Source organism: Jaculus jaculus, chromosome 8 (genome assembly GCF_020740685.1).
Source record: "Jaculus jaculus isolate mJacJac1 chromosome 8, mJacJac1.mat.Y.cur, whole genome shotgun sequence".
NCBI classification, from domain to species: Eukaryota; Metazoa; Chordata; class Mammalia; order Rodentia; family Dipodidae; genus Jaculus; species Jaculus jaculus.
The window spans coordinates 141,065,291-141,092,227 of record NC_059109.1 but is presented as its reverse complement, the minus strand read 5'-3'; the positions used below and the strand labels follow the sequence as shown (position 1 = coordinate 141,092,227).

Below are 26,937 nucleotides of genomic sequence, written 5' to 3'. Positions count from 1 at the left end.
ATTTATTTTAGTGTATGGGCCCACCAGAGCCTCTTGCACTGTAAATAAATGCCAGACACTTTGCCATTTTTAGTGTGTCTGGTTTTTGTGGGTGTCTTGGGACTTGAACCTGGACTGCTGCCTTTGTAAGCAAGCACCTTTGACCCTTGAGCCATCTTCTCAGCCATCACTTATTTAGTATGAAGAGGGTCTTCAACTTACAGCAAGCTGCTCTAGACCTGCCTAACATAAGTTCAAGGGTCTGAGGGGAGACTGAGGCTGAATGTTACCAAGGTGGGGGGTATGGGGGTACCCTTCATACTTTGCACCAATTGCCACTAACCAAGCCTGCACAGGCCCAGTAGCTGAATGCCAGCTAAACAAAGGGTTTCAGAGGAGATCACAGAATGCAGTTACTACGCGAAGCTCTTTTATTAGTCAAGGTTCTCTGGAGGAGCAGAACCAATAGAATGACTATAGGTATGGCACAAAGGAGATCTACTAGAAGTGGCTTTACATGATACAAAGTGGGCAGTCCAACAAAGGGTGTCTGCAGGCTAGAGAGGCTGAGAGCTTGGTAGCAACTCAGTCCATGAGGCCAAGTGCTGCAGCAGTTTGCAATCTAGCAAGGGAGGCTTACAGAACTCCTGGAGAGCGGTGGGTGGGACTTCAATCCATGTTGGAAGGCAGAAGATGTTGGGTTCTGACGTCAGTGAAGGGTGGCAGCAGTAGCAGTGACAGTAACCCGAATAGATGCACTGACCATCAAGAAGTGGCACTGAGTTTCCCTTAGACTTCTTTTTTTTTTTCTTTTCGAGGTAGGGTCTCACTCTGGTCCAGGCTGACCTGGAATTAACTCTGTAGTCTCAGGGTGGCCTTGAACTCACGGCAATCCTCCTACCTCTGCCTCCCGAGTGCTGGGATTAAAGGCGTGCGCAACCACGCCCGGCTTGTTTGTTTGTTTTTTGAGGTCGGGTCTCACTCTAGCCCAGGCTGACCTCGAATTCACTATGTAGTCTAAGGGTGGCCTCAAACTCACGATGATCCTCCTACCTCTGCTTCCTGAGTGCTGGAATTAAAGTGCATCACCATGCCCTGCTCCCTTAGGCCTCTTAAAGTCTATGACTGGAAGGTGCTGCTCCTCTGGAGATCAGGTTTTTCTCCTTAATCTTTCTCGGAAACACCCCTACAGTCTGGGGTCTCACTTGATTCCAGATTCCATCAAGTTTACAATCAAGATTAATCATTACGCTCTATACCAGTGAACAATCCCCCGATGTACAAGGAAAATGCCTCCACAGTGAAGGAAGAAAGCCAGCCACCAAAGAACTTCCACCTGTACATGACCTTCACTATTGTCTTGAAAGCAGACTGTTCAGTGCCAAGAGTGGTGCTTACAGTTATCTTGTCCACCATTATAGTGGTTACTGAAGGCTGAATTTAGAGCCAATAGGCTCTAGCCTCTGGCTTAGAACTCTGCCTGAGGTATATACCACACAGCAACATTTCACAGGAGACATACACAGACCTATACATGGCAGATTTGTTTACAGTAGGTTAAAATTATATATAAATACTATTCAGCCATGAAAAGTTGCCTGAGACAGCATGTCTGAATCTCACAAACATAATGGTGTGTGTGGTTGTTTGAATGTTAAATTTTTCCAAAGGCCTGTGTGTTCAAGGATTGATTCTCAGAGTGGGGCTACTGGAAGAGGTGGGATCTTTGAGAGGTAGGGCTAAGGGGAAGTCTTTCTTTGCTTCTTATTTTTATTTTTGTTTTTAAAGTTTTAAATTTTTTTATTTATTTACTTGAGTGAGAAAGAGCATATGGGTGTGCCAGGGCCCCCAGCCACTGCAAATGAACTCCAGATGCATGTGCCACCTTGTACATCTGGCTTATGTGGGTACTGGGGAGCCAAACCTCGAACAGGGTCCTTAGGCTTTACAGGAAAGTGCTCAAATGCCAATCTATCTCTCCAGCCCTTTCTTTGCTTTTAAAAAATATTTTATTTAGTTATTTGCAAATAGAGTGAGAGAGATAAAGACACAGAGAGAATGGGTGAACCAGGGCCTCCAGCAGCAGCAGCAAATGAACTCCAGATGCATGCATCACTTTGTGCATCTGCCTTTACATGGATACTGGGGAATCAAATCTGGGTCATTAGGCTTTGCAGGCAAGTGCCTTAACTGCTGAGCCATCTCTTCGGCCCCTTTGCTTTTTTTTTTTTTGTGTGTGTGTGTATGTGTGTGGTGTATTCATGTGTGTGTGTAGGGGTGTATGCCCCATGCATACATATGTGGAGGCCAGAAAAGAACCTCAGGTGTCCTCATCTATTGGTCATCCAAGTATTTCCTTGCAACAGAGCCTCTCACTGATCCATGAGCTGCCATTTTCAGTCAGACTGGCTGATCAGTGAGCTCCAGCAACTGCTCCCCATAGGACTGGAGTTATTAGCATGCATGGCACTCTCAGCTGTCTACATGGGTGTTGGGGAATGAAACTCAGGGCAAACCAAGCCTCAGATCCTCATGCTTATGAGGCAAGTCTTACCTGCCAAACCACCTCCCCAGCTGTCTAGTGAAAGGCCTTTAGGACAGTGGAGGATATGCCCTTGAAGGGGATTGTGGGACCTTGACCTCTTCTCTCTTTGCTTCCTGGCCAGGACATTAACACTTTTATTCCACCACATGCTCCTGTACCAATATGTGGCCTTGACACGAAGCCAGTTAACAGTGGCCTGGAATCCTGAAAGCTGTGAGGAAGAATAACCTTTTCTCCTTGTAAGCTGCTCAGCTGTCCCTTATGGTAACAGGAAAATGGCTGACATAGTATGGGAAGGAAGCCAGACAGGACTAATGCTAGGGGCTCCACTCCGATATTTCTCAAAAGACAGCCCCAGGCTGGAGAGATTTCTCAGTGGTTAAGGTGCTTCCTTGCAAAGCCTGATGGCTTGGGTTTGATTCCCCAGTACCCATATATGAACGAGGTGGCACATGTGTCTGGAGTTCAGTTGCAGTAGGAAAAGGCCCTGGCAAGCTATATCTCTCTCCAATTCTCTCTTTCCTTGCAAATAAATAAAAACAATTTAAAATGATAGCCCCAAGTGACCTGTGTATGGGGTCAGCCCAGTGGTGGCCACTGAGGAGTAGCTATGACTGGGCACAAGATGTCCTCTCCCATAATTTGCATTCACTCTGCAGATACTCACTGAGCGCGGTGTTCTCTGCATCACTCTAAGTTCATTCACCCATGTTAATAAAGGAGTGGCATCCCCTCCATGTCTTCCTGCCACCTGGCATGGCTCTCAGTGGCAGGAGTCTGTCCTTGGAAGGAGCTCTGGTTTTCTCTGTGCTATGAGGGTGCCACTTCCTGAGGCTGGATGTTCCCTGCAGGGTGCCCACTTAACATAGGGCAACTCTTCTCAAGGGCTGAGAGCTCCCACAGGTGCTAGTGAGCTCAGTTCCTGAGCAGTAAGCCCCCCCCCCCCACCGCACCTTGCATCAAGCACACAGGGAAGAAGATGGGCCTGGGTGGGGGCCTCTTTTCCACCCAGGGAAAGGCCATGGTAGGGAGTTTTGGTTCCAGTGAGCCCTGAGGAGACCCAACCATACACACAGGACTCCCACCACCCTGCAATGAACCAATGTGCCATCCTCTTCCCTTTCTACCAGGTCTAGATCAGGTCACGGGAAGTAGGCTCACAGACTTTTCCTGGGCTTCTCCTGTCTCTGGTCATCAGAGGGCACAGCACCCCTGACCTGACTCCAGGAGTTGTCCTGCTGTGTGCTCTTCTGGCCTGTAACTGGCAGAACAGAACTTTGAGGGCCACAGCCCCTACTCCTGAAGCCCTGAGCTCTCACCTGGCTTGCAGAGGACCGAATGTGCCCAGCCTTGTGTAGCCCTCTTCACCCTGGCTGTGGGCTGGACTCCCTGGAATTGGAGGGAGGAGCCTCCTGGTCCAATGAGCTGCTGCTCACCATGGCAACAGCTCCCTGCCTCCCTGTGGCTCTAGGCTCCCTGGCAGCCTCAGGATGCCTCAGACCCTGTGGGCCTTGAGCTTTGTAGGACAGTGTATTTGAGGCATTGGCTGGCCCACGGTGGGACTTGGCTGGCTGGTCTGCAGGTGGCCTGCTGCCCACCAGCTGCTCCGACTCAGGAAAGGCAACACTGCTTGTCTGGGAGAAGCCCCAGAGCCAAGAGCTTCTATTTGCAGCCTCAGGGGCTTGGACTCTGCTCAGTCAGTGTCCTGAGTACCTGCCTGTCCAAGAGCTGGCCCCAGGGGAGAAGCTTGTCCCAGTGGATTCTGAAATCCAAGTAGGCAGCCGGTGAGTGACTCCATATTCAGGGGCTGAATATATGTGTGTTTTGGGGTCAGAAGTCCAAGCCAGGGTAGAGGTTATTGGAGATCCTAGGGCAGAAGGCACCTCTAGAAAGATCCTCACTGTCCCCAAGCCCTGTCCAGATGTATCAGACCCAGGGATAGCCATCTCCTGGGCAGCAGCTCCAGCATTCTGGCCTGACCAGGCCTACCGAAGGCACCCACACAGGTGGTTAGTTGGGCACTGAAGCTATTATTAACCTGACAGTGACATCACCAGCAGCCAATGAGAAGAGGGTTTATTTGCAGGGTTGACAGCTTGATAATGGTTAATTTTAGCTAGATCTTCATTCCTGAGGCAAGTAAAACCTCCGTCAACTAAAGAGGGGGTTAATGTTTCTTCCTTATCAGTTTGGGGATGGGTCCTAGGGGCTTCTGAAGGGGACTGAAGAGGGATAAGGCCTGAACGCCATCCTCTACCCTGCTCCCAGGAAAAGATCTAAGTGGACTGGAGCCCTTCCTTGCTTGCTTCATCCTTTCCTTGGTAGCTCCCTAGGGACACTGAAACCAGTGATTCAGAGGCAGAAGGGGTATCAGAAGGCCATGGGTAGGAAGACTGCACAGGTCTTGGCCACAGAGAGGATTCTTCTGTCTGGAAGTCACTGTGGCCTGGCCCACCCACTTACTGTGTGACCTCAGGCAGCAGGCTTAGCCTCTCTGTGACCTATTTTCTTATGGGTGCTTGGGGTTTCCCGGTCTGTTTTCAGGACTTGCCTTGTGGTCCTGCCCTACAAAGGGAACTCACAGAGCCAGGCAACTAACTATAGCTGTTATCTAGTATTACTGATTACTTAGTAGTTCAAGTGCTTGTAGCTATACTCTTTATTTGTCTTATTTTTGTTTATTCACTTATTTATTTTTAGCTATACTCTGTAGATGCTGGAAGCCCAAGCTCTCAGTATGGCACCTGATCAGGCCTTCTGGCATGTCATCTCACAGTGAAAGGCAGAAGGCAGGAGACTTTCCACAGGCCCTTCACATTGTAGCATTAATCCATAGATGAGGCCAGAATCCTCAGGACCTAATGCCTCCCAAGGTGTCTCCTCCCAACACTGTTGCCCTGAACTTGGGGGATACATTGAATAGCACAATAGCTATTCAGTGGCAATTGAGTGTCTGGAAATTACTTAGTGTTGTTGGGTTAGTGGCTGCTCAGCACTGCTGGCCTCATGGCTCATACAGTTAGTGTGTTGTCTCTTATCATCATTACCTTATGTAGGCTTGCCTTTTGCATATTCCCAGCATCTTCCATGTCGACTGTGGGGCTCCTGGGAACCTCCTGGGCAAGAAAGATGGTGTGAGGTAGAATATGTTCTATAGGTAGGGAGGGGTTCCTCAGTCCTCCCCAGGGTCAGCACACAGGTGTTTCAGGCAGGACACAATGTCTGGCCATCAGTGGTCAATTCTCTGGGTAGGTGAGCCCCTCACCCTGGGCCTCACCAGTTCACTGTGCCCTAGATGCACCAGAGGAAGATTGCAGAGGGAATGGTATCTGATGAAACCCTCCAAAGTGGAGGGACTGGTGGGCATCCTGAAGAACCCCAGACACTGAGCCCAGCACCCCTTTCATCCAGCACACCCAGCTTCAGAATCTTGAACCTGGCCTAACCTCTAAGAGAGAAGGGAGGCATTCTGTAGAGAGACAAACTGAGGAGGCGGGTGAGGCTGGTCCTGTTGTCTTGCCAGGTGTTTATTTTTAATTCCTGGCTCCGAGATGACAGTATCAGCAGCCCTTGGAAGCCTTGAGTAATCTGAGAGGTCTGCCTTACCTCAGGCTGCTAGAGAGACCCTCCTCACCTGCCAGGAGATGAGGCACTCTCTACCTTTACTTTCTCTTTCCAGGGGCTCCTTGCTGGCACTACCTCCGTGGGAGGCGCTGGGTTCTGACCTGGACCTATGCCCTGATTGGAGGGGACAGGCATAGGTCTGGTGTTACTTTATAAAGACACATAGAAGCCTCTTTTTTATTTGTTTGACTATAAGACCTTGGTTGTGTGGAGACAGGTAGCTACATGTGGAAATTTTAATGTCTAGGTGAGACAAAATGGGGTTTCTGAAGAAGCCCCTGTCAAAGTTCCTCACATGACACATGGACCCCACATACTCCCTGAAGGCCCATTTTGTTTACCTTCATCTGCTCAAGACACTCAAGGGTTACTCACGTTCTACCCACAGGGGCAAGAGAAGGCTTGAGCTCAGCCTGGGACCAGTGGGGGCCAGAGCTCTGGATCTGCTTGATGGTCTTAGCTAAGGCCAGGAGTGGACACTGAGGCTGCTCCTGGCTCTGATAATGGGCTTTATGCATTCTCCACACCCAGTTGGATCAGGCTGTTCTCAGGGCTTTAATGCAAGGGTGTCTCTGGTCTGGACCTGCTGACACCTCTATTGGGCCTATGTGAACAAACATGTAGGCAGTTGGGGACCACATCAGGTCAAGCCCCTCAGAACAGAGCTCTGTGTTCATTGTGTCTCAACCATGAGCTTGCTTCCGTGGGCACACTGGAGGAGCCTGACCTATGTCTGTATTGTCCCTGCCCCATGTTCCTCCATCTCTCCTTATTTCGGATGAACCGTTTTCTGTTCTCCAGCTGCCTCTATCTCTGGTTATTCAGCTCCCGCCTCCTGCCCCTCTCTCTTAGCTCCATCCCTGCCCCTCCTTTCCTGGCTCCCTCTCCCTGCCCCCAGCTCTCTGCGCCGCACCGCCCCATTGCTTGTTTTTCTCTCCCGGTCTGCTCTCGCTCGGTGCACCATTGCAGCTACGTCCTCTCGAGCCTTCGTCTCATCCGCCCGCGCCCGTGGGTGCCCGGCCCCTGCGTCCTCGCATCGCTCGCACCCCGCCCGCTCGCCTCCCCCCTCCCGTCGGTACCGCATTGCCGTACTGCAGGGGCGCAGTGCATTGCGCCCGCACCGTCAATAGGTGGACCTCCTCCTGGAGAGATAAAACCGTCTTCCCCCGCGCCGCCAGTCCCCTTGACTGAGACCTCAGCTCCGGGTAAGGACCCTTGGCTCGCTCGGTCCGCGCTGCTCTCCCACTCCAGGGTTTTACCCAGAGGTCCTGGGACGGGCCCTAGGGCAGAGATGACTGCGAGGCGCTTGGCGAGGCTGCCCCCGTGGGCTGGGGGCCTTGCTGCCGCGCTCTGGGTGGGCACAGTGGGTCCCTGCGGTAGTCCGGACGGTGGGTCTCAGTGGCGCTTGTTTACTCGGAGGCGACGGTGGCAGGGCCTCTTCTGGGTCCCCTGATTGCTCTGTAGCCATGACCTTGGGGCCCGCCTGTGCGCTGCGGGCTGGGCAGGCTGGCCAGCCTAGGTGCTGGCGGAGGTCGGGCTCTGGGGGGGACGGTGATGCACCCAAGGAGGGCGAGAGATGGTGAGATCTAGAGACTTCCCCCTCTCCCGCCGCCGCGTCTTGAGGGATTCCTACCCTAGGGTGTTTGTTACTGTCCCCTTCCCCTAGTCTGAATTCCCCCGTTGACCTCTGCGATGCCTAGCGGCTGAAACTCAGACCCTGGACACCATGGGAGAGGTCAGGGTGGGGTTATCTCTGTGGGCACTTGCTGAGCCAGTGTGGGAATTTTCTTCCTGCGGCCAAAATAGGGACCCTCGCCTCCTGGCTCTGATGGCTTCCTCTTGTCACGGTTGGGGAGGGCCTGAGTTATTCTGGGCCTTTGCTTGGGCACCTCCCTGCCATCCTGCGGGCAGAGAGAGAGGAAGATGGCGCCCTCGTTTGAGGAGGGGCTGGGGAGTGCTGGCCAGCTCTCCATGGTGGCAGCAGTGGGGGTGGGGCGTGGTGTTCCTCCCAGGACTGCGTGTGGGGGGGCATTCAGGACAGGGAGGACAGGGCACTGGAGAGCTGGGCACCGTGACTCATCACCAGGCTCCTGGCTGCTTGAGGGGCTCACCCAGTCTGCTGCTTCCAGCTATCCAGACAAGATTAACCTTTCCCTAAGGAGCCAGAGCCCTCAGGGCACCAATATTCAGACGTTTACAGCGGATTGGACCATTTGAGCTTATGTGTGGGATGAGAGAACAGGCAGCCTGTGCTTGCCACCTGGCTGGACTGGTCCTGGACCAGATCTGGGAGGGGGAGTCCTCCATCCCTGCTCAACCTGATGTGAAGACGGTGGGTGAGGGTGAGCTCCCATCTGGTGCTAGAACTGTGTCCCTGTCTTGGTTAGGCTCCTTCAGTTTCCCTGCCCCTGGTCCCACAGAGTTCCTGCCCAGCAACCCCTCAACCCCAAGCCAGATCCCCTATTGTGTGAGCCCCTCCCCCACCCAGGCAGAATGGGCAAGGAGAAGACACACATCAACATCGTGGTCATTGGCCACGTGGACTCGGGCAAGTCAACTACAACAGGCCATCTCATCTACAAATGTGGGGGCATCGACAAGAGGACCATCGAGAAGTTTGAGAAGGAGGCAGCTGAGGTGAGCCCCAGGGGTGTGGTGTTTCCCCAACTGTAATGTGTGGCTCAGCTGATCTCTTCCAGAGACAGATGTGTGTGTGTGTGTGTGTGTGTGTGTGTGTGTGTGTGTGTGTGACTGGTTGGGGGAGAGGGTGGATGAGCAGGGCAGCCTGGTTCTGAGAATGCTGCCAGATTTGCCCCATACTGGGGGAGGGGATATTTCTGCTCTAAGCAGGTCCACAGCAGAACTCTGGATTTTCAGCCTCAGGCAAACACCAGAGGGCCCTCAAGCCTTGTTCCCATGTCTTCAGGGCCAAGGCTAAGGCCAGAGGTGATTCTGCTCTCACTTGTCCCTCACAGGGGCCAGGGCTAAGGATAGCTATTAATAGCTGATTGATGGGCAGCAAGACTGCTGGCTCCTTTTTCTCAGGCTGAAGAGGACCGCTGGACCTGGCTAGTGCCTGGTGTTGGGGTGCTGGTAGCCCAGTTTTGGCTGAAATCAGAGTAGGTAGTCGTCATGAGTGGAGTCTGCTCTCTGTTCCCACTCCTGTACACTCTGAGAGGGCTAAGAGAGCACCCACCCATCTCCTGAATAAGGACTGAGGCTGGGCCTGGGGCAGTGGTGGCCTGTGCTGAACCTTTGCCCAGGTGGTAGGAGCAAGGGGGGGGGGGAGGTTTGGCACATCTGAACCATAATTCTTTGTGTTTTGGCCCAAAGCTGCATCACTCTACTTTTGGGTGGTAGTGGGAGGGAGCCATAGAGTTGAAGGGCACCAGGGTCAGATCCCACCTGGGTCCTGTCTGGTTCTATCTGGGCAACTCCATCAGGCTGAGTAGCTTCCCTGAAAGATAGAGACTTGTCACGTGAGGTCTTGACAAAGAGTTGAGGTCAGCTGAGTAATGACCACAGCACAGCCCTTGCTGTGGGGGTTTGATCAGTTCCTGGCACCCAGGTTGTTAGAGAAAATGACCAGCACTGCTCTGCTCTGAGGGGAGGGTGAATTCTGATTCTTTCACTTTGGAGGAAGAGAGAAGGGGAGGCACTATTTGGAAGTCCTTGTCACCTGAGAAAAAAAGATGGGAAGCCAGACCCTCCTCAGAACCTTGACTAATTTCTCTTTTTAACTTTCCTTCTTTAAAACAAACAAGCATAACAACAACAACAACAAAAAAACAAAAACAAAAAACAATGTAAGCCAGGTAGTAATGCATACCTCTAATCTCAGTATTTGGGAGGCTGAGGTAGGTGGATCAGCATGAGTTTGAAAACCCACAGAGGAGGCCAGGCATGGTGCCTTTAATCACAGTACTCCAGGAGGCAGAGGAAGGAGGGTCGCTCTGAGACTACTTAGTGTACTTAGTGAATTCCAGGTCAACCTGAGCTAGAATAAGACCCTACCTTGGAAAAAAAAAAAAGCAGAGGATTTTTCAGTTTAGTAGTCCCAAATCCAGTGGAATAATTGGCTTCTGACTGATGATAAATGGGGGTCCCAACTTCAGATAAAGGGGGACCCTCTGCCAGGATAAGCGGTTTACCAGGTCTGATAGCTTCCAGGCCCTTGCGCCCCCTGCTGGGAGACAGTTGAGTCCACAGTCATTTAGGAAAGGGGTGCTGGCTAACCTTGGTGGCTTTGTGTCAGCATCAGAGAAATAGGAAGGGACCCGGACCCCACAGATACCCAGGGCATTGCAGCCTGATTGCTTTGACAGTCTGGGGCCCGCCTGGTAGTTGGATATGACCCCCCGAGTCCTGGGTTGTGTCCTGAGCAGTGCCTCCACTCTTCTAGATGGGGAAAGGCTCCTTCAAATATGCCTGGGTGCTGGACAAGCTGAAGGCGGAGCGGGAGCGTGGCATCACTATAGATATCTCCCTCTGGAAGTTTGAGACTACCAAGTACTACATCACCATCATTGATGCCCCTGGGCACCGTGACTTCATCAAGAACATGATCACTGGCACATCCCAGGTGGGTGGGGAGGGCACCCAGCCCAGCAACACAGGGTCTGGGAGTTATCCTGGAGTATGGGAATCTCCTGTGCTTTCTGCCATGGCAGCCCCCCTACCCTGGTCACCCCCAACCTGCTTGGCACAGAGTTCCCTGAGAACTGAATCATTGTCTACATCTTAGCTAGCTGGGATGCCTGTAGGGTCACTTTGCTATTGTTGAGGACAGCAGATGGACAAAGGGGACATGTGTGAGCACATTGATGCTTCATAGATTCATGTAGAGTCCACCATGGGGGCCAGTGAAAAGCGGGTGGAAATGTAGTCAGACTGGATGATCACAGACACACAGACAGAGGGAATAAAACCAGAGAGGCTGAGACTCATACAGAGGTGTAGAGCGTGGTGGGCGAGCTCTGTGCTTCCCCTGATGTGGACCCCAAGTCTCCACGCCCTGGACAACTGCTCAGGCCCTATCTGTACTGGACTTGAAAGGCAGGATCAGGGCTTATTGCTTCCGATCTTCTGGGCAGGCGGACTGTGCAGTGCTGATCGTGGCAGCAGGTGTGGGTGAGTTTGAGGCTGGCATCTCCAAGAATGGGCAGACCCGGGAGCACGCACTGCTGGCCTACACATTGGGTGTGAAGCAGCTTATTGTGGGCGTCAACAAGATGGACTCCACGGAGCCTGCCTACAGTGAGAAGCGTTATGACGAGATTGTCAAGGAAGTCAGCGCCTACATCAAGAAAATCGGCTACAACCCAGCCACGGTGCCCTTTGTGCCCATCTCTGGCTGGCATGGAGACAACATGCTGGAGCCCTCACCCAATGTGAGTGCAGTCAGGATGGGGACAGGGCTGCCCTTCTTGAGAGTCCAGGGTACCAGCACTCCGGGTCAGGCTTTCCTCTGTCCAGCTGGTTTTGCATGAGTGTTGGAGCAGTGGACTTCAGCCTCCTGGGGATGCTGAACTGATGAGGGGCCCACCTTTGGGGTCCTCCAGCTCAGCCTTCCCATGAGGCTGCTGGTGGCAGCTGAAGCCCCTTTTCTGGCCAGGGATAGTCCCTCCAGCTGTGCCTGCAGGGGTAGTGGCTGTCAGGCTCTGGATCTCACTATGGGTAAGACTCATTTTTATCTCCCCTGGGTCACTGTCCTGACCCTGGGCACTGTGCGGGGCATGGTGGCCTCCTTCACTGCCTCCCTTTGGGTCTGGAGTAGGTTGATCTCTGGGAATCATGCTCATCACTGGAGGGTTGGCTCTTGGCTGGTTAGCTGGAAAGCTTGAGGGTTAGACAGACTACAGTCCAAGCCTCTGACTTTTGTAAGATGAAGAGACAGACTTTTCAGAACCTGGTACTGTGTCCCTAGGGTTGGTCTAGCCAGAAGGGTAGCTGAACTAAAAATGCAGCCACCCAGCTTTGGTCAGCTCTGCAGATACCCACAGAGAGGAGTGGTTGAAGGCTGGGCCTTTTGGGTATAGCCAGGGGCATTTTGGAACAGAAATTGGTAGAGTGGGGACAGAACTGGCAGGTGAAGGATGCTCTCAGCTCTTCTCTATCTTGCTCTTGGTGATTATGGTTTACATGGACCATGCTTTCTTCTTCCCTCCTGAGATGTAGCACACAGGCCATCAGGAACCCTCAGCCCCTGGGAAGCCTCTGGCCAGCAGAACTTCTCTGTTCCCACTGCTCTGTTGTGTTGGATGGTGGGGCCCCACCCACATTCTCAAAGAGACATTTGTTGACCTGGGTGTCTGGTCTTGGCTCTCAAGACAAGGGTAGGAGGATATATAGCCCCTGGGGTGGACCAGCAGGAGCACTGTGTGGGGCAGGCACAGTGTCAGCCACTGAGAGGTGCAGTGGTGGTAGATCCTATGCTCACAGACAGTCTAGCAGCCAGCAGAGCTTCTGAGGCTAGGGCTGTGGCTGAACTCCATCCTTGGCTTGGCATTGGCCACATTCTGGCCCCTTTTGCTCTGCTTTGCTCAGGGCTCTGATGGCCAGGCTGGAGGCTCATTTGCAAGTGTCAGCACAGTGTGGGGAGACAGAGGCTTTCTACTCCTCCCTCTCTGCTAAGGTCTGTCTGTCCATGGTCCCCATGAGTTTGGGAGCATGAGCAGGAAGTGAGAGCAAGCTGTCCAGCATGTGAAAAGCCACAAAGCAATTTAGCTCAAACTGTAATGCTCCCTCCCCAAGCCACTCCTCAGGCAGGTGCCTTCCCGAGTTCTGGAAGTCAAGAGGCTGAGATTCTGGTCAGCTGGGCCTACAGGGTGGGAGGCCATAGGTCATCCCATGGTAATAGGTGCTGTCTTTACCCCACCAAGATGCCGTGGTTCAAGGGCTGGAAAGTAGAGCGCAAGGAAGGGAATGCGAGTGGTGTGTCTCTGCTTGAGGCCCTGGACACAATCCTTCCCCCAACGCGCCCCACTGACAAGCCCCTGCGCCTGCCACTACAGGATGTGTACAAGATTGGTGGTGAGTGAAGGCTCCAGCCTGGAGCTCCCTGCTCCCTGCAGGTGCCTGCTGGGTCTGTCCCCAATCCTGACCAGGGTGACAAGGAGCTCTCAGGCCAGTCGTCTCCATTCCCCCCCATACCATATACTCTTTAAGGGACTGACTATCCACCCACTCCATCCACCCATCCATCAGTTCACTACTCATTTCACCCACCCACATCCAGCTGTCCATCCAGTTCAGTACCCCTCATACTCACCTCTACCCATCTATTCATCTGCCAGAGTATCCCTCTCTCCCTCCCTCCATTCTTCCTTATGAGGGATGGCTGCCCCCAGGGGAGGGATGGGACCCTATCCTCTTTCCTTCTCTTTATTCTTGAGTCCTAGAAACTCTGATTCAGCTTTATTTTTCAAACTGGGCCAAAGGAATCCCTGTTTCAGCTAGAAACTAATTTTCTTTGTCCAGGGGTCCCTCTGCCCATTCATACTCTTTTTTAAAATAACTTTTATTTTATTTATTTAAGAGAGAGATAGAAAGATGGAGAAAGACAGAGAATGAGAGATAATGGGCATGCCAAGGCCTTCAGCCACTATAAACAAACTCCAGACACATGTGCTACCTTGTACATCTGGTTTACATGGGTCTTGGGGAATTGATCCTGGATCCTTTGGCTTTTCAGGCAAACACCTTAACCACTAAGCCATCTCTCTAGCCCCTATTCATACACTTCATGTAGCCACCTAGACCTCACCAGGAGAACCAAGTCCCGACCTTTGTCTGCTCTTGTGATCTCTGCCCAAATATCTTGCCTTGTACCTCTTTCCCTGGCCTGCCTCTCACAGTGTCCCTTCTTGGTCCAGGCATTGGGACAGTGCCTGTGGGCCGAGTAGAGACTGGCATCCTCCGGCCTGGTATGGTGGTGACCTTCGCACCAGTGAATATCACCACGGAGGTAAAGTCAGTGGAAATGCACCATGAGGCCCTCAGTGAGGCCCTGCCTGGAGACAACGTTGGCTTCAATGTGAAGAATGTGTCTGTCAAGGATATCCGCAGGGGCAACGTGTGTGGGGACAGCAAGTCTGATCCACCTCAAGAGGCTGCACAGTTTACCTCCCAGGTTGGTGGATGCAGTGGGGGGTGTGTGTGTGTATGTGTGTTTCCTTCTGCCTGAAGTCTAGAATGGAGAGGGATAGGAGGAGCATTCTGGGAGTGATGGCTGCTGGCCCTTCACCCAGTGATGACGGAAGAGCCTTTTTTTTTTTTAACCCTCAGGCCAGCCAAGGCTCAAAGGCCAAATAGGTGCTTAGAGTCACAGGCAGGATCAGCTGAGCCTTAGGTCATGCCTGTCCTTCTCTGGGCAGTCATATTCTGTGATATTTTGCCTAAAAATTCTTTTATCAATTTATTGCCTGGGATATCTCTGTAAGATTTCTTGCTCTATACCTTCATTGCACCCTCTTTGATCAATTCTTTTTTTCTTTAATCACTTCTTCATGGGACAATAATTTTATTCTCTCCCCACCCTTTTTTTCCCAAGCAAGTGCCTTTAAACATTGAGCCATTGCTTCAGCAATCCCCTTTTTTTTTCCAAGTAGGGTCTAGCTCTAGCTCAGGCTGACCCAAGATTCACCATGTAGTCTCAGGGTGGCCTTGGGCCTCCTACCTCAGACTCCCAAATGCTGGAATTAACGACATGTGCCACCATGACCCGCTGTTTTTAAAATTTTATTTATTTGGAAACAGGGAGGAAAGGATGGAGGGAGGAAGGAGAGAAAGAGAGAGAGAGAGAAAGAGAGAATATATATGTCCAAGAATGAATGATGCCATGCCAGGGCCTCTTGCCACTACAAACAAATTCATGCATATGCACCACTCTGTAATCTTGATGTGGCTACTGGAGGATTGAACCTGGCCTAGCAGACTTTGCAGGGAAGCAGCCTTAACCGTGGAGCCATCTCCCTGGCCCCAGGGGAGAGTAATTTTCAAAATGACCTTAATGAGATGTAATGGAAGTACAATAAGTGTGACCTAGTTTTGCTGTGGCCACTTAAGTTCAGGCTAGGGTTAAGGGCATCAATTTGCTACATGCTTATTGACATGTTGGAGCCCAGGTCTGGAGCTGGAGTGCCAGTTGACACAGTCCTGCCCCACCCGTTGAGCCAGCATATAAGGGATCAGGATATGGAAGTGGTTCTCTTACTGGAGTCTCCCTATTCAGTGTATCCAGTGTTGACCTTCCCCTGGGGGCCATGCCTCATGGCCACTTTCAACTGTACCCTCAGGTCATCATCTTGAACCACCCCGGGCAGATCAGCGCTGGCTACTCCCCCGTCATTGACTGTCACACAGCGCACATTGCCTGCAAGTTTGCAGAGCTGAAGGAGAAGATCGACAGGCGTTCTGGGAAGAAGCTGGAGGACAACCCCAAGTCCTTGAAGTCTGGTGACGCAGCCATCGTGGAGATGGTCCCTGGCAAGCCCATGTGTGTGGAGAGCTTCTCGCAGTACCCTCCTCTCGGTAAGCCGGGTGGCTCAGGTGCCCTTCAACTGGTGGCTGATCCAGGCTGGGGGCAGAACACTTCTGGGGGCAGGAGAGTGGTGGGGGCTCCTCCACGGTGGCCGACTGCTGAGCCTAGTGCAGTTTAGTAGGCTTCTGCCACTGGGAGTTTGGTGGGCATCTCTGGGCTAGTTTCCCCCTGCTGAGGAAGGTCCCATAAGCAACTTGCCCAGGGCACAGAGATCACTTAACATCATGGCCTGTTCTGCCCTAAGTAGGCAGCTGCGCTCTGCAGGGCTGCCAAGGCTCTGGTTCCTTGTCAGAACAGCTCAAAATGGGAGATTGGGAGGATGCTGTGGGTGTCCAGTGCGCCTGCGCGCTGCATCTCAGGTTCCCGCTGCTTACACGCCCCATAGGCCGTTTCGCCGTGCGCGACATGCGGCAGACGGTGGCCGTGGGCGTCATCAAGAATGTGGAGAAGAAGAGCGGCGGCGCTGGCAAGGTCACCAAGTCCGCGCAGAAGGCGCAGAAGGCGGGCAAGTGAAGCGCGGGCGCCCGCGGCGCGGCCCTCCCCGGCGGCGTCGCGCCCTGCCCCCAGACCCGCCCCCAGACCCGTCCCCGGCGCGGCCCCGCCGCCCCAGCTCCCCGCCAGGCGCATGTCTGCACCTCCGCTTGTAAGAGGCTCTACGTCAGCGACTGGATGCTCGCCATCAAGGTCCAGTGGAAGTTCTTCAAGAGGAAAAGCGCCCCCGTCCCAGGCTTCCGCGCCAGCGCTCGCCACGCTCAGTGCCCGTTTTCCCAATAAACTGAGCGACCCCACAGTCGTGTGCGCCTACTGCTGGGGCCCGCTGGCCCAAAGACCCGTCGCCCAAGGTGTCCAGCCTAGCACTTGCTGCTGCCAGGTGACCTGGCCAGCTGCCCGGTGACCTGGCCAGCTGCCCTCGAACTTCGAAGGGTGGACCTGCTGGGATAGGTGCTGGTTTCCCCCACACAGTTTGGGGGCAGGCAGGTCAGCTAGCCATGATGGCTTCAGGGTGCCTAAGTGGGTTGTGTAGGACCAAGCCTAGAACTATGGCTGAATGTCCTGGATGTATCCCTAAGGACCCATGAGACCTGAAGGGCTCCTTCCCACAAACGTGGGTGCATATGTCCTTCCCCTGGGTTTCCAGGGCTCCCATGGAAGCCCATCCTCAGCCCTACTCCTTCTTGCTTGCTAGGCCTGCCCCGTGTTCAAACTGCCCTGGAGTATGAACTGAGTGCAGGGACTCCTTCCTTCTCCAGAGGCTGGGATGGCAGTCACTTCCCCAGCCAGGCTGGAGTCCCCAGTCCATCTGAGTCAGAACATGCCCTTATCATTGTTGTGTAGCAGGGCAGATAACAGAATCATCTCTGTCTGCCCACTCCTGTGCCAGGAAGCTGACCCTTGGCCAGGTGCCTGTGTCTTCTTGTTGAAGATGAAAGTTAGATTAGGCAAGCTGATTCCCTCCACAGGGCCAGGGTGGGACTCTCTGGGGCCTCAGACCTTCCTGCCCAGAGCAGAGCACTTGTTCCCTGGGTTCCCATAAAATCCCAACATGTCAGTCTCCTAGGGTCACTTTAACAAATGACCACATACAGTGTGGCTTCTGGAGCCGGCTCAGTCATGCCATGGGGAGGAGGTGGAGCAGCTGCAGGGCTGGAGAGCTCTTCTACTTCTGACTTCCCTGGCATGGCCAGGTTCATGGCCCAGTTTCTCTAGTCTCTGCCTTGTGGACACATGGCTTCACTTCTGTGGGTGTCAAGCCTCCTTCCTATCATGGCATCTATGAATGAACTTAGGGTTATCCTGGAGAATCAGATAGTCTCCAACCTTCTCAATATCATCTGAGGAATCCTCCATTACACAGAATCACATCCCAGGTTTCGGGCAATGGGTTCTGCATAACTTAAGCATAATCAGCCTCTACCTTGGTAGAGGATGGAAATGTTGCAGTTGTGAGGGGCAATCTTGAAAATGGAAAAGATGGGTGCACAGTTCAGGGAGTGCCCAAGGGGCTGCTGGTATTTCCACTCAACCTCAAAGTGGGTGGGACCCTCAGCATGATGAAGGTGGGATGGTAAGAGAAGAAGACCCTCATGGCTAGGCAGCCATGTGGCTTGGGAAAGCTAAGCCTGCACCTCTGATGAATGTCAAGACTCTGAGGGAGGGCAGGTAGGGATGCTCAGTCAAACCTGAACATCAGATGAATACAAGATACTTTTTTTTGTTTGGTTGCTTTTCCAAGATACAGTCTCTCTCTAGCTCAGGCTGACTTGGGATTCACTATGTAGTCTCAGGGTGGCCTCGAACTCACAATGATCCTCCTACTTCTGCCTCTTGAGTGCAGGGATTAAAGGCATGTGCCACCACCCCCAGCCAGATACTTTTTTTGAATTTTTTAAAAAAAATATTTATTTATTTGCAAGGTGGGGGGAGGAGTGACAGAGGGAAGAGAGAGAGACAGAACAGGCATGCCAGGACCCCCAGCCACCGCAAACAAACCCCAGATGCATATTCCACTTTCTGCATCTGGCATTAAGTGGGTACTGGGGAATCGAACCCAGGTCATTAGGCTTTTCAGACAAGCACCTAACCACTGAGAAATCTCTGCAGCCCACAGATAATTTTTAAAATAACAGATTTGGGCCACATTTATACTAAAGAGATATTGGTTGTTTATCTGAAATTTGGACTTGGGTATCCTGTAGTTTGTTTGATGACCTTACTCATTAACACCAGGTGGCTCCTGGACCCCTGGCCTATTGTGGGCCATTCCTGGGCCACTGTCATTGGTGAGAGTGACCAGATAGGGCCTGTAAATCCAGAAAGTTGTTCTCATACTCTTGGCCCACTTAAGAATTGAGGTCAAACTAAAGAAATTTTTTTAGTCTGAGATAGAACAAGTGTGAAAATCAGACCCTGGCTGGAGTTGAAGGGAGTCCCTTGGGCAGACCCTGAAGGGCTAAGAGGTTTCTTATTCTTCTTTTTCCTGGTTGCTATATTAAACTCTGACATATTGGGAACCCTGGTTACTCAGGTGCTGTAGGCTGGCTCAGTTCTTCCCATCCTACTGGCCAGTGATATTTGCTGTGCCACACTGTCCCCCTCCAGACAGACATATTCTTATAGTGGAGAAAGACACAGTCTTGTGAACTAGTAGGCCCAAGGACAATAGTGGGGGTCCTTCTGGTTCCCATTGGAGTCCTTAGCAGACAAGTGTCCTCTAACCATGGTGGCCTGGAGAGTGAGGCCTCTGAGAAGTGACTCTAAGCCCTGGGCTTGAAATGAGGTGGTGAAGGCAGGCCCAAGTTCCTGTGACTGAGGCCTGGAAGGCTCTGGACCTCACTATAGCCCCTGCACCAGCCCGGGTGGGTCCCTAGGGATGACTAGGCAGTGATCAGAGGAGGCAAAATATAGGCTGAGAGCTTTATGTCTGTGGGACCAGCGAATGTGATCACTTCTGGGGCCTCCAAGTCTTTCCCACTGACATCTAAGTTGAGGTTCCTTGTGTCCAGCTCACCCACAGCCCTGTAGAAGGCAGGGTCTCAGTGGCTTGTGGCATTGATCTCTGGGGAGTTCCTGGAGTTGCTTGAACTCAGAACAAGAGGAGCTTTCAGGGGAGCAGTGAGCCCTGAGCACACATGAGATCTGAGACACAAAAGGGGGTGGAGATGCACCTACCTGTGTGGAGGACTTGAAATGACCACATAGCAATCATTGTCTACCCTGTACCTCTGCTGCTGCCTAATCCAGGGCTAAGATGGAGGGGGAACAAGAGGCAGGAGGAAGATGAGGTGTCTCCTCAGCCCAGTGGGGGTGGACCTTTCCTGTAACAAGCAAGAGTCAGGCAGGGAGGGGAATCTGTGGGCTTAGTGGAGGCAGACTGAGGACTTGTCCTTCAGCATTGGTTTGGGGAGCATTGATGGGGCATGAACATCACCACAGGCCAGAGAGTAGTATCAGGCCTAGGACTGCTGTTTGGCTGAGGGACACTTAGGTAGCTGGCTCTGCTGGCATCTGCTTAGGGGCAGGGATCAGTCCAGAGGGCAGGGTGTGGGGTGGGATAAGGGCTGGGGGAACATCACCCAGTGCTGGGTTAGTAAATAATTAAAGTAGGTTCCACCCAGATGGACCAGTGGCCTCTCTGTGTACTTTGCTCACCTCTAAAAGATTCATGAATTGAGAGCAGGCACTGTGGGGTGTGCTGAGCTGTCCACTCTGATCTGTGTCTGCCTAGCCTTCTTGGATGCTCTCCCATAACTTGTGCAGAGGGACTTTCTCTCCCTCCCCTAAGGGACAACAGTCTTGTTCTGGGGGTGACAGTTTTCTTTCTGGATAGTGGCTTCTGGGTTCTCCTCTAAAAGACTGAGTGTTGTGGTAGATCAGCCATCCCACAATGAGACCCTGGGACTTCTCACATGCTGTAACTAGAAGAATGAATGTTCTCTTTCTTCCCTTCCCTCTTCCTTTCCTTTCCTTCTTCCTCTCTCTCCTTTCCTCCCTCTCTCTCTTCCTTATACCTACCCTCTTTCTGTGTGTGTGTACACAGGCATGTACATGTGTGTGAGTGTGTGTGCTTGTTGGTGCAGATACAGGTGCATGTGTGTACAGGTGCACGTGGAGACCACCCTTGGTGAGTGTGGTGGCATCCCAGCAGTCTGGAGGCTGAGGTAGGAGGATCCCAGCAAGTTCCACGTCAGCCCAGGCTAGAGTGAAACCCCACCTCAAAAACAAAACAAAACAGACAGGCGTGGTGGCATACACCTTTAATCCCAGCCCTCGAGAGGCAGAGGTAGGAGGATTACCGTGAGTTTGAGGCCACCCTGCGACTCCATAGTGAATTTCAGGTCAGCCTGAGGCTAGAGTGAGACCCTACCTCAAAAAACCAACAGGGCTAGAGAGATGGCTTAGTGGTTAAGTGCTTGCCTGTGAAGCCTAAGGACCTGGTTCGAGGCCCGATTCTCCAGGACCCACGTTAGCCAGATGCACAAGGAGGCCCATGCTTCTAGAGTTCATTTGCAGTGGCTGTAAGCCCTAGTGCACCCATTCTCTCTCTCTCTCTCTCTCTCTCTCTGTGCCTCTTTCTGTCACTCTCAAATAAATAAATAAAAATGAACAAAAAAATTAAAAATAAAAATAAAAAAAACAACAAAACAAAACAAAAAAGCAAAAACAAAACAAGCAAACAGGACCGGAGAGATGGGTTAATGGTTAATTCACTTGCCTGTGAAGCCTAAGGATCCATGTTTGACTTTCCAGGTCCCACATAAACTAGATGCATAAGGTGATGGAAGTGCAAGGTCGCACATGTGCATACAGTGGTGCACGTGTCTGGAGTTTGGCTGCAGTGGCTGGAGGCCCTGGCTTGCCAATTCTCTCTCTCTCTCTCTCTCTCTCTCTCTCTCGCTCTCGCTCTCGCTCTCGCTCTCGCTCTTGCTCTTGCTCTCTCCCTCTCTTGTAAAACAACAACAACAAAGAGTTCAGAGGATACCCTCAGGTGTTATTTCTCAGGCATTGTCCACACCTTTGGAGACAGGGTCTCTCATTGGTCTGAAGTTTACCAAACAGGCCAGTGAGCACCTTATTGAGCCTCCTGTCTCCACTTTCTGAGCTTTGGGACTATAGGCGTACACCACCATGCCAAATTTATTTTACATGGGCTTTCATGCTTGAGACACAGTCTTTACTGACTGAGCTATTGTTGTTTTTAGAGGAAGTGTCTCACTCTAGCCTTGCCTGACCGGGAACTCACTCTGTAGCCCAGGCTGGCCTCAAGCTCACAGTAATCCTCCTGTGTCAGCCCTCTGAGTGCTGGGATTATAGGCATGAACTACCATACCTGGCTTCAGAATGACTGTTCTTGAGGGTTTGTGCTTGCATATGTATGCAAGAATCCCAGTGTGTACATTATGCATATGTGTCAATGTTTGGGCATGGTGTCTGTTGCTGGCCACCAGGTCAGAACCCAGTTGCTCGAAGGTACTTCTGGGTGATTGGACCCAGGCATTACTGCAGCAGCTGTCCCTGTCCTTCGAGGAGGACAGGAGGATTGAACTGACATGTATATTAGCCTCGAGGCTGCTTCCTGACACTGCTGGTGGGAGAGAAGTCCCTTCCTTGAAGATGGTCAATGAAGAGCCTCAAATGGTGCCTGAGGTGCTGTCAGTTCTGGACTCCTTTGTCACTCATGCTATTTTGGGGTTGGTTGGGGAAGAGGAAAAGGGCCAGGGGAATCAATGTCCACCAAAGATGCTTAAGGTCGAGAGCTGCTCAGGTGTGGTGTTGGTCATGGTTTCTGTCAGTGTGGTAGTCAGTTCAGTCCCACCAAACCAGGGTCAGGGCTTGGTCTGAGGGCCTGAGGTAGACAGGAAGCACAGAAGTGAGGAGGAGGTGAAAGAGAGCATTCCTTTCTGTCCCTCCTCTGCCTGCACGTGGATGGAAGGAGGGCAGGAGATGGAGTCTTTGCCCTGGCCGGAGCTTGGGGTAGACTGGAGGTCCCTCCACCTCCTGGTACTATCTCACTCTACTGGTGGGGAGATGCCACAGTGCTAAAGATTGAGGGAGGCATCAGGCCCCAAGGGCTTTTGCATCTCATAAGGGAATGGGCTGGACAGGTTGGGGCTGGGTTGTATGGCTAGAGCTGGGGGTAGGAACCGAGGTGCAGTGGAAGCTGTGGTATAGCAGGAACTGGGATATAGCAGGAGTTAGAAGAGCAGCAGGAGCTGTGAGTACAGCTGGAACTGGGGATACAACTAGAGACAGAGCTTGCAGGATGAACCTATAAGGATTGGTAAGGTGGGCAGGAAAAGCTTGTCCCCTTTGGAGTCTCCCTGTTCTCCCTGAAAATTCTGGGAGAGGCCTCCATTCTGCCTTGTCACAGACACGTGGCAGCCTGGGTGGGAGGGAACATTGGAGCCAAGGCTCTATACAGAGGCACAACAGGAGCCTTGGTTTTAAATGGCTCTTCCCTGTGGTTCTCCCTCCTGGAAAACTAAGGCTGCCTACACTTGGCTGTCTGGCACCCTCTTACCACCTTCTTTCCTCTTTGTACCCCTGATGTCTGTGGTCTTCATCTTGAATGCTGAGGAAGGCAGAGCCTGGTTCATTTATTTTTACCTTAACACTTACATAATGCCTTTCCTTCAAGGCCCTGTTCCAAGTGCTTCACAAGCCTGTTTCCACTGTCTTTGTAGTCCTGCGCTGTGACTGTTTTATTTCCTTTACAGGTAAAGGAACCAAGGTATAGAACTTCAGAGATACCTCTCCTGCAAGTCACCCCTGGAAGTTAAGCTTATAGCTTTATGAAACACAGCAGTAGTTCCCTTGTGCTGGGTGCAATCAGGGTAGCATTTTCTCATCAAGCTTGAGATGAACAAAACCTACAGTTACTTTGTTGAACTTGGGTATTGGGCTCATCCAAACACCTGCTGGGTATCTTCAAAGTCCTTCTCAGGGGTGGGTGCCGTTGTTTCCTATGCTCTTACTCTTCTTTCTCTCTTTTAAATTAAAAAATATTTATTTGGGAGAGATTGAGAGAGAGAGAGAGAGAGAGAGAGAGAGAGAGAGGGAGGGAGAAAGAGAGAGAATGAATATGAATGGGTATGCCAGAGCCTCCAGCCAATGCAAATGAACTCCAGATGCATGTTTCACCATGTGCATCTGGGTTATGTGAGTTCTGGGGAATTGAACCTTGGCCCTTAGGCTTTACTGGCAAGTGCCTTAACTGGTAAGCCATCTATCTAGCCCTTACTTTTCTTTCTTTTCCCATGAAAATTTCTGTTCTTTGTTTTGGTATTTTCAGGATAGAGTGGCGGCACGGAGATCTATTTGTTTAGGCTATTTCATGCTAAGATGCGAATTGCTTTTAAAATATTTGTATTTATTAATTGATGAAGAGGTAGACAGAAAGAGGCAGACAGAAAGAGAGTATGGGTGTGCCAGGGCCTCCTGTCACTGCAAACAGACTCCAGATGCATGTGCCACTTTGTACATCTTGTACCTGAGCACTGGGGAATCAAATCCTGGGAGTCAGGCTTTGTAAGCAAGCACCTTTAATGGCGAGCCATCTCTCCAACTTGTATTTTAATAAAATACACTAACCTAAATTTCTTAACTTCATCAATACTAACATCTGGGTTGGATAATTGTTTTACTGGGGAGCTCATCTTGTGCACTGTAGAATGTTGAGCATCATTGCTAGCCTCTACCTACTTGATTGTCAAATGCCTCTGGAGGGGACACAAAACATCCCTAGTGAAAGTGATGGACCTAGCTGGATAGGAGGAAGGGAATTGGATCAGAGCTAGTCTTGGAGCCATCCTCTCTGAGTTGCATAAGTCTTATCCCCAAGAGCCATCCTTAGGGACACACACACACAGTATTTTCACTTCCATTACAACTGTGGGGAGGTTAGTATGGAGCCACCAAAGTGAGGGGCTGGGGGCTGCAGATGCTGGGACCTGAGTCACAATGAGTGGGGATCTCCTTGTTAGAGGACAGGAACCTTAGGTTGGAATTTAAACAAAGAAGTCTGTTTCTCAGTTCTAGATGCAGAAGTCCAACACTGAGGTGCCAGTATAGGGAAAATCTGCCTTTGAACCCACAACCTTTCCTGTGGTCTCACAGCAGAGAACTGAGATGAAGTGATGACCCTGGTCTTTCCCTCAGGCCAGGGCCACAACATGAGGCTCACCATCTGCTGACCTCCAGAGGCCCTATCTCCCCCACCATTACTTTGGAATACGACTTCAACAAATGAGTTTTGAGGACATGAACATTCATTCAGTCTAGTTCACATGTTGTACATCACTCAAGGTCACTAAGCCCAGAGCTCTGCAGCTTGCATGCTCTTGTTGTCAGCACTACCCTCCTGCTTTTGGGATGGAAGGATGGTAAGCTTGCTGGACGTTGGGGTGCAGCCCTGCAGTTTGGGATTCACTAGTGAAATTGCCTGGCAGTGTTCTTGGTATCAGCAAGGGCCGTAGCTCCTGTCCAGCCTTCCTGAGTCATCCTCTGGTGGGGCATTTGCTGACCTTGTCCTGGTGAGGGGTGGGTGGGCATAAGAACTTTAGTGGACCATGAGACCTGCCTCAGGCTGCACAGAACTGTTTGAGCTGACTGGATGTCTGGGCAAGCAGCACCCTGGAGAGCTGAGACAGCTGTGGGCGGGTGCCAGGGCACAGATGCTGACAGCTCATGCGTGGGCAAGGCGCTGACCACTCTGCAATCAGAAGTGTCTTCAGGGCACAAAGTTCCAGCTGCCCACATTCTCCCAGAGTCCACCTCAGCGCGCCCTGAACAACTCAAATCTTCAGCTGTCTTCCAGGGCTTGTGTGGCTGGAGGCACATCAGCGGTAGGTCAAAGTGATTGTTCACTGATGAATGTGGATGAGGCCCTCTGTAATCTGGGCTATGGGTTGTGAGGGGGCTGTAGGACCCTGATCTGAGCTCACTGCAGGGCAGGTGGGCATGTGTCAGACAAATGAGTGACAGTTGGGTATGGGGGTCTGACCTCAGGGCCTCCCTGAGCAGAGGCATTGTGTTTACCAAATACCAGGACAGGAAACAACATTCTGGGCAGAGTGAACAGTCCATGTACAGGTTCCTTCACTTCTGTAAAAGGTACTGGGGTGCTACGCTGGGTGGGAGCCTAGGGGCAGAGGTCAAGGTGTACTGAGAGCACCTAGCAGGGCTGGTCTCACAGATGAGTGACCACAAGTTAGAAAATATTGAGGTAGCATCAATGTGCCACAAGAACACAGCATAGATTGCTCCACAGTAGAGCCAGAGCCCATGCCACACTCTTGGTGAGTCAAGAAGCCTCTGTGTTCTTCACCCTGTACCTGCAACAGAACAGGGGCAGCTTCTTCACTTGCCTTGAGGTATGGGCAAGGGTATGTATTGGTGCCACCTATGACATAAAGGCAGAAATGACAAAAAAGGGTTTCAGGGATGTGGGGCTATTGTACACAAGAGGAACAGAAGTTTCTGGAGGTCTGGGAGGCTGAAGCATGACTTTGATACTCCCAGGGCTATTGCCAATCTCTGGCTATCTGCACCTGTTACCAGCAATGGAACTTCTACAATCAAAGTATTATCAGTGTCTGAGAAGACCAAGTCCAGTTTGTCATGTGATTAGATGGTTTTCTAGTGGCTAGAGCAGCCTGTTGAGAGCTCTGGTCCTTTTAAAAAAACTATGAATTAAATTTCCATTCATTTCAGTCAGCAGGCATTCATGTAAGATGTTTAAAAAAAAAAACTAATGCTTTCCTATTGCAAGTCTCTTTCTCACTTAATTGCTCCCCACAAACTGGACTAAGACAGTCCTTCTACCTAATAGTGGAAAATTCCTTTGGGGGGGCCTTTCTGCTTGAGTAGGCACTTCCTGTCGTCCAAATTATAAGATTAAAACAACCACAGCCTGAGTGACGGAAAACCTGTCTCTTCTCATTTCCCCAAATTGAGTCTTGTTTCCCGGTTGGCAGCAGCTTCCCTTTTGGGCCTTGGCAGCTGATCTGTCTTCCTGAGGCTGTGCCCAGTGCAATGGGCCATGGTGGGATGTGTTCCTGTGGGGTGCTGTCTGTGGTTGTTGTTGGTTCTCAGAATTAGGGTGGCCAAATGCTATCTATATGACAGTTTGTGCTCAAAAAACATGAAATTGGGGCTACCTAGCAGGGCCTTCAAACCAGTAGCAGCAGTCTGCGCAGACTTCCTGTACCTCTCTGGAGGCTGCTATACCGGGCAAGTGTAGCCAGTAAACCTGAGCTTCCTTTCACTCACTTTCCTTGTGCTTGACAACTGTAAGGCTGGAGGCAGCAGAATGGTGGATTTCCAGAAAGCACTGGCACACCCTTGATCTGCACCATTGTAGGAGGGGCTCTGTGTAGAGTTCCATACAAGAGGGTATCATTCAGATGGTCCTTCACCATGAATGGCTGCGATAGCCACAAATTCTGGGGTCCCAACTGTGCCAGGCTCTTGGGGACAGTAGATACAACAGATACAAATCTAAGGGGAGTCAGGCAGGTGTCCATATCCTAAGATTTTTTTTTTGGGGGGGACTTTTGTCAATTTTTTGAGATAGGGTCTTCCCTGGCTGGCCTTGAACTCTGGGCACCATTTTTGCCTCCTGAGTTCTATGGTTATAAGCATGAGGGACTATGCACTGAATGCATCTTTTTTTTTTTTTTTTAAAGCAGTGCTTGGGATGGAACTCAGTCTTGCACATGCTAAGCAAGCACTCTACCACTGAGCTGTATTC

The 26,937-nt window shown here is 51.5% G+C and overlaps 1 protein-coding gene across 4 annotated transcripts; it reads left to right on the top strand.

The window, feature by feature from the left end:
• Window positions 1–7,079: 7,079 nt before the first annotated feature.
• On the top strand, window positions 7,080–16,230 carry Eef1a2 (eukaryotic translation elongation factor 1 alpha 2). 4 transcript variants are annotated; one of them, XM_045155754.1, is made up of 8 exons: window positions 7,080–7,353; window positions 8,637–8,785; window positions 10,551–10,730; window positions 11,242–11,538; window positions 13,030–13,180; window positions 14,023–14,279; window positions 15,445–15,679; window positions 16,075–16,230. In XM_045155754.1, the coding sequence occupies exons 2-8, from the start codon at window positions 8,642–8,644 to the stop codon at window positions 16,200–16,202; spliced, it is 1,392 nt and encodes a 463-aa protein (XP_045011689.1). In that variant the 5' UTR covers window positions 7,080–7,353; window positions 8,637–8,641; the 3' UTR covers window positions 16,203–16,230. The 4 variants fall into 4 exon arrangements, with proteins under 4 accessions (XP_045011689.1, XP_045011687.1, XP_004669564.1 ...); XM_045155752.1 differs by having other exon boundaries at window positions 7,081–7,353; window positions 8,641–8,785; XM_004669507.2 differs by having other exon boundaries at window positions 7,140–7,353; window positions 8,569–8,785.
• The last annotated feature ends 10,707 nt before the right edge of the window (window positions 16,231–26,937 follow it).

What these genes read in the sequence shown, in the direction of transcription:
- Eef1a2 (XM_045155754.1), top strand. Translation starts at nt 8,642, where the DNA reads ATGGGCAAGGAGAAGACACACATCAACATCGTGGTCATTGGCCACGTG. An exon ending in TGATCACTGGCACATCCCAG is followed by an intron (nt 10,731 to 11,241) that starts GTGGGTGGGGAG and finishes TCTTCTGGGCAG; the next exon opens with GCGGACTGTGCAGTGCTGAT. An exon ending in TGCTGGAGCCCTCACCCAAT is followed by an intron (nt 11,539 to 13,029) that starts GTGAGTGCAGTC and finishes TACCCCACCAAG; the next exon opens with ATGCCGTGGTTCAAGGGCTG.